General features: G+C 62.7%; 1 protein-coding gene across 9 annotated transcripts in view; it reads right to left on the bottom strand.

The window, feature by feature from the left end:
- Positions 1 to 1719: 1719 nt before the first annotated feature.
- Positions 1720 to 6405, bottom strand: part of JADE2 (jade family PHD finger 2) — a 131974-nt gene continuing 127288 nt past the window's right edge. For all 9 annotated transcript variants that reach the window (XM_051844221.2, XM_070076103.1, XM_051844228.2 and 6 more), the window contains one exon: positions 1720 to 6009. In XM_051844221.2, the coding sequence (XP_051700181.1) occupies positions 5201 to 6009 (809 nt within the window). In that variant the 3' untranslated portion in view covers positions 1720 to 5200. The remainder of the gene's footprint in view (positions 6010 to 6405) is intronic.

Raw genomic sequence — 6405 nt, 5'->3', positions numbered from 1 at the left:
CTCGGGCTGCCCCTCAGCCTCCTGCCCTCCCCTGGGAAGGGGTGGGGGGCCCCGTGGCCGTCTGGCCTCCCTCCCAGGCAGCCGAGGGGGAAGGCTGAGGACTTGTGGGACTGTTACTGCCGCGTGATGTGGTTTGAGCTCCGGAAATGTGGCTGGGCCGAAGCAGAAGTGCCGTCAACCGGTACAAGACACTGTGGACTGGCAGGCCTGGCACGGGGCAGTGCCAGCAATGTCGGATTCTCGGTGGTTACATGGTTAAACGCTCATATATTCGACTTCAGGTGTTAAATGTGGCTTTAAAATTCATGTTACCTGTTTTTCCCCCCTTTTAAAAATTGGCTGGGAGCTGGTGCTAAGGCTCAGGGGGTTAAGGCATCCCATGTGACCACAGGTTCGAGTCCCAGCTGCTCCACTTCTGATCCAACTCCCTGCTAATGGCCTGGGAAATCCGCAGAAGATGGTCCAAGTGGGCCCCTGCATCCATATGGGAGACCTGGAAGAAGCTTCTGGCTCTTGGCTTTGCCTGGCCCAGCCCCAGCCATTGCAGCCATTTGGGGAGTGAAACATGGATGGAGGACCTTTCTCTTTCTCTGCCTTTCAAATTAAAAAAACAAAAACTGTGCTGTTAGTGCGCCCTATGTGGCTATTTCTGTTGAACAAGGTGGCCTCAGGCCTGAGCAGCCCTGGCCTTGGGCCTGCACTCACCAGCAGGGCCAGGTGTGTAGGGCAGGTGCAGGTCTCACAGCAGAGCCCCTGCACGTCTTCCAGGCCGCTGTGGCCTCACCAGACCACCATGGGCCTCGCCTTGGGTGGGCCGTGGGCAGAGGGGAAGGCTGGGGTGCTGAGACCATGGCAGCCGGCCCACAGAGCTGGCAGCCCCTTGCCACAGCAGGCACTCATTTCCCCCAGCGATGTGCTGAGTGAGCCTGCGGATGCTGGATCCTGGGGTGGTGCCGAGACGCGGGGGTGTGGCCTGTCAGGGAGGGGTCTCCCTCCACAGGCACCCAGGGCGCACCCCAGCCCCAGTCCAGGTTTATTTCCAGTGCCTCCTGCACAGCGGCCCAGATCTGGGAGCAGGAGGAACAGTTCTCTGAGGCAGGTGGCCGCCCCAGAGCCAGCTTCCTTCCCACGCAGCCTCCCGGTGGGCCTCCGCCTTCCCATGGTTTGATGACCTTTGCACCTGCAGAGCCCTCTGCCAGCAACCGCGGACCCCTCCGGCCTGGAAGCTGCAGGGCAGGGCCCTGGTAACAGGCACAGGACACAACCCCGAACGCTGGCTGGCAGTGAGGCCATCGGTCAGACGTCGAATGAATGAATGGCATCGTTTCCTACAGAGAAACCCTCCATGAAGTCCCCCCAACCCGCATCAGCCCAGGCCTCACCTGCTCCCCAGAGTCGCCAGCGGACTGAGAGCTGCCTCCAGGTCTGGTTCCGTGCTGGGCGCGGCGTGGGTGCTCAGTGCACAATGAGCGAGTAACAGACCCAGGCAGAACCTGCAGATTCAGGACAGATGACCCAGGCAGGCCCTCCTGAGGTCGTGCAGAGAGGGCAAAGTCCTGCCTCCGCCAGGAGCTGGGCCTTGGGTATCCAAAAAGCAAGGGCCAGCACAGAGGACTGAACACAAGCCCTCCCTCGGAGCACAGCCCCACCCCTGCCATGCATGGCCCAGAAGGCCCTCCGCCGGCCCCGGCACACCCCACAGAGCCTCACACCAGCCAGCACAGAAAACATTGCTTTATTAACTGCGTTTGCCAACACACGAGGAGTGCAAAGGGCTCCTTGAGACACAGGCCCTGGCGGGGGCTGGGATCCGGACGCCCCGGTGAGTGAGGACAGGATGGGGCTGGGAGCGAGGCAGCAGCGGCAACATGCAGGGCACGGCGGCGGCGGCCACACGCAGGCCACCGTACATTCTATTGCTCGTTAAGGGGTGCGAACATGGACAATGTACAAAAAGGAGAAATAGGTCTTTGCGGTAATGAAAAATACATTTTTTCTCTACAAAGGAATCTTTTCTAATACAAGAAAATAAATATTGCAACATAAGCCAAAAATAATTTAAATTGCTCTTTTCAATATATTTTCAATATTTCTCTTGTATATTAACAAATGGCACATCACTTTCTTTGAAACAAAGACAGAAGGGGTCTCCTCCTGTGACATTCATATCACCCCCCCACCGCCCCCAACCATCTGGAGCACAGGTGTGCGACTGAGGGAGAAGGTGGCAAGTGCCTTAGACAAAACCGGAGGGCTCGGGCTCCAGCCCTGGCTCCTGGGCCAATATGGCCGGCCACGGGGGAGCGGCTCCCCGGGGGTTCCAGATCATTCTGCAGAGTGTCGGGCATGGGCGGAGGTTGGCCACACCTGGCAGGGAGCAAGGCAATGCCAAGTCCAGCTGCTGCCAGTTAGAGCCGGGCAGCTGAATCTAGGCGGACTGCCCCAGCCACAGACACGCGAACCCCACCCTCCAGCTTCCCCAAGGAGGCCGAGGCTCCTCTGCCCCAAACGCTCACGCACGCCCCACGGGCGGCGCTGGTCTGAGACAGTGAGCATTCTGCCTTTCTTCTCACTTGTTTCAAAACACAGTTACGATGCAGAAAAATATTTCCTTGCACATTATCCTTTGTCACGTGATGAGGGGGCAAGAGGTCAGGTAGGCGACCGGGACTGGTGGAAATGTGGGAAAACAGCCAGAATGAGTTACGGAGCAGCTGCTGCCTCCCGGCCAGGAGGCAACCAACGTGGGCAGATGTGGTCTCGGGGCGGCAAGGCCCTCTACACCGTGGACAGCAGGCCAGGAAAGCAGAGGAGGGGCCGTGGCTGATGGGAGGCAGGCCAAGGGGTCAGGGCCCGGAGACTGGCATCCTGGTCCCCCTGCGCCGTGGGGTGCAGGCAGCTGATGTGGCAGTGAGGCAGCCCGGCGGCCAGCCCGCCTCCCACACCCAGGGCCAGTCCAGTCCCAGCGACAGCCCGAGGAAGGGCCAGGTGCTCTTCTCTCCTGAACTCTCCACCGACCCCAGCCCCCAGAGGCCCCCGCAGAGCCTGGTGGCATGGAGAGGGGAGGGGGCACGGGCTGGGGCTGCAGGACTGGCCCCCTGCACAGGGCTTGGTTGTTCTCTAAGCTTCCCGCGCCCCGCCTGCCACCGGGCCAGACCAGGCGACCCAGCAGCCAGGCTCGGAGAGCTGCTGGACCTGAGGGAGAAGGGCTATTCCAAGGCAGTGAACAGACTGGGGGTTGGGACGCTTACGCCGACACTGCACTGGTCACTACTATCCAGGCAGGCTGGCGGGCAGGCGGGCTCACTATGCAGCAGCTCCTGGCCTCCCAACGCCCAGGGCCCCCAGCCCCCAAGCTCACCCGCTCCCTCGGGGTCCACTCTGGACTAGACACCCGCGCCCCTGCCTGAACTTAGTCAGTATCTTTGTTTCCTGTTTTGCGAAATTCACATGAAACTGAGTGTCCATGACGACTATGCCACTGTCGTACCTTGAGTTGTGGAGTCGGGGGTGGCCGCGCGGCAGGCTGTCCCCCGGCCGTTATTTGCTCTGTGTTCTTGGGTCAGGGTCGCGGGTGGGGGGGACCACAGGGTAAAAACGATTCCATGCTGGTTTCACCGTCGGGATTCTCCCCATGCTGAGTGCGAGTCCCGGGAGGCTCACAGTGCGCCCAGCCCAGGATCTGACCCCACACCCAGCTCACGTGAGCAGCAGGGAAGTTGTCTCCCGCGCGCGCTCAGCCTGTCTCCGTGCGTGCGTGGGTGTCTCCGGCCTTTGTCGCTCTAGAACTCCCTTGACAAAAAGTCCCAGTGACAAGTTGTCAGGTCCAGGCTGTGCTGTGTTATGGTCAAAATATTCTTTGGCATCCATAGAATGATTCGACTGATTCACTGGACTTTTGCAAGGTTCTTGCTGGAGATGTCCTGGCTTCACCAGTGGCAGAAGTGACCCCGGAGTAATTCATAAAAGAAAAAAACAATGTTTTCACGGAATTCCTTTTTGTTTGTTCCCTGAGCTATCACCCTGGGGCCACTCCACTCAGCTCTTCAAAGCCACACCTGGGACCTACATGGGTGGGGCAGGAGGCAGGACCGTGGGGGTGGGGCAGGGGCAGGGGCAGGGCACGGGTGGGAGAGGGGGTTAAGGCTCGGAGGGACGGACAGAGAACACGGGAACGTCCCCAGACTTCGGCCAGCCCCAGCGGGCCGGCAGCGGCCCACCCAGGGCCCCGGGATCCCACTGCCTGTTGGAAGGAGAGGTTTCCAAGAGGAAACCAAGGAAGAAGCTCATCTCTTAGCAGGACTAGGAAACTTGAAAAGGCGACCGGTCCGGTCTGGTCAGCTCTGGCTGGGAGTGACCGGACTGTGGCCAAGACTGGCCCCTAAGGAAGGGAGCTGGAGCCCCATAGTGAGTCTCTGCGGGGGGCTGGTCTGAGTCCCACGCCCCGGCTGGGCACTGGCCCTCCCTGGCAGCCTCCTGCACTGGAGGCCGCTGTGTGGGAGTCCCCTGAGTAAGCAGCACAGCTCAAGGATTGTAGGAGCCCCTTTCCAGAGCCGCTGGGCCGGGCGCTGGCGGGGGCAGAGCGGCGAGGGAGGGAGGGGCGGGCTGGGCGGGAGGAGCTGCGGTTCCCCAGGAACCCGCAGGCCCCTGCACCCCGTCAGTGCTTTCTCAAAAACAGGCTCGTTGTGCTTGTGACAGTGAGCAGTCTCTGGCTGGGGGTCGCTTATTGTATTTCCTTGGGGACCAGTGGAGTGCAGCAGGACCCCCCCCAAAAAAAACACGGGCCCCAGTGGGATTTGGGGGCAAGGCGGGGTAGGCCTGGGCTGGCCCATCTGCCGTGAAATAATGCCCAAACGACAGTCTGTGTCACCCAGTGGCAGCGGGCTGGGGTCCTGAGTGCTTCTTCTCCTCGCCTCTGGCCAAGCCAGAAGCCCAGCAGCATGGCGTGGGCCGGGCAGGGACGGCGCCCAGGACCTGGCACGGTCCCGGTGGCCAGAGCGGTGGAAGGAGATCTCATCGTCCTAGGCCAGCACAGAGGAGACGACAGTGTGGAATTCAAAACTCGCTCGGAATTAAAAAGAAAACCCACGAGAGCGACGGCCTCCAGGGTCTGGGACACTCAGCAGAGGCTGGAAACGGCAGTTGTGACTGGGCTGAGGCCGTGGGGGGATGGGCTGCCCGGGGCAGGGCCAGGGGTGCGTTACGAGGCCAGCACCCCCATGCGGACCACCTCGTCAGCCCCGGCCTCCCGGGGCTGCACCGCGCCGGCCTCGGCTTCCTCGTCGGAGTCGCTCATCTCCCCGTCGGAGAAATAGCCGTCAGTCTCAGGATCCAAGTGGAGGCTGACCTTCGGCCTGGGGGCCGCGGCAGGAGGTGGTCCTGTCCCGGCATCGGGCCTGGCGCCCGGCGACCTCCGGGACCCCTTGCTCTCTCGGGGCGGCCGGAGCCGGCCCAAGGGCTTGGGGCTCACTGTAGGGCCAGGCACTTGGACATTCAAGTCGGCGGCCATCGGGGCCTCCTCGTCTGGGGTCTCGGGGGCCGGCGGTGGGGGGCTTTCGGGGGCTGCTGGGCCAGGAGAGTCCCCAGCGGCAGGGCTGGACGGCAGCTGCGAGGACGTCCGCCGCGGCGGCTTCCTGGCGGGTGGCCCCTGCCCGCCCTTGCCGCTGCCCGCATCCTGCGCCCAGGGCTTCTTAGGGGGCCTGTCCGGCGTCGTCCGTGGGCCCGGCCCGTCCGGGGGCGGCGGGGGCTTCTTCTTGGCAGGCAGGCGGGTGCGGCCGCGGGCCTTCCTGGCGGGGTCGCCGGGCCGCAGGGAGGGGTCCCGCATGAAGCTCAGCAGCGTCTCCTCGTCCTGCAGCAGCTCCTCCGACAGCAGCCCCGCGGCGGGGTCCTCGCGGTGCCCGTTGTTCAGCGACCACTCGCTCATGGCCATGTTCTCCGCCGTGATGTGCACCGACTGTGCCAGCCAGCTGTTGAAGAAGGTGCCGTCGATGGGGAACGAGGTGGACAGGCCTGGCGAGGGAGAGGAGGCGGGTGAGACGCCGCCAGCGGTATCCCCCACCTCTTCCAGGAAGCCCTCCCAGACAGCCCCAGCACAGCTGTGCACCTTTCTCCCCCCTCCCCTCTGGGCCAGACCCAGGCAAGCAATCTGCTCCTGTCCATTCCCCTCTGCCAGCAGCACCAGAGGGTGGGGGCCACGCCACACATCCCCTTCTCCCAGGGGACATCTTGTCCCTGCACTGGAGCCATTACCTGCAGAGTGGCTAGCAAGTGAGAATGTGGGCTGCCCCTTCCCCTGCTGGCAAGAGGACTTAACACCCAGCACAGAGGCAGGGAGGCCAGCAGAGGGCGCCGGATCGCTACGCACACTGCCCACCAGGGCTCTGCAGCAGGAACTTGGATAAAGGG

The sequence above is a fragment of the Oryctolagus cuniculus genome, chromosome 6 (genome assembly GCF_964237555.1).
Source record: "Oryctolagus cuniculus chromosome 6, mOryCun1.1, whole genome shotgun sequence".
NCBI lineage: Eukaryota > Metazoa > Chordata > Mammalia > Lagomorpha > Leporidae > Oryctolagus > Oryctolagus cuniculus.
This window is presented reverse-complemented; position numbering and strand designations above follow the sequence as displayed.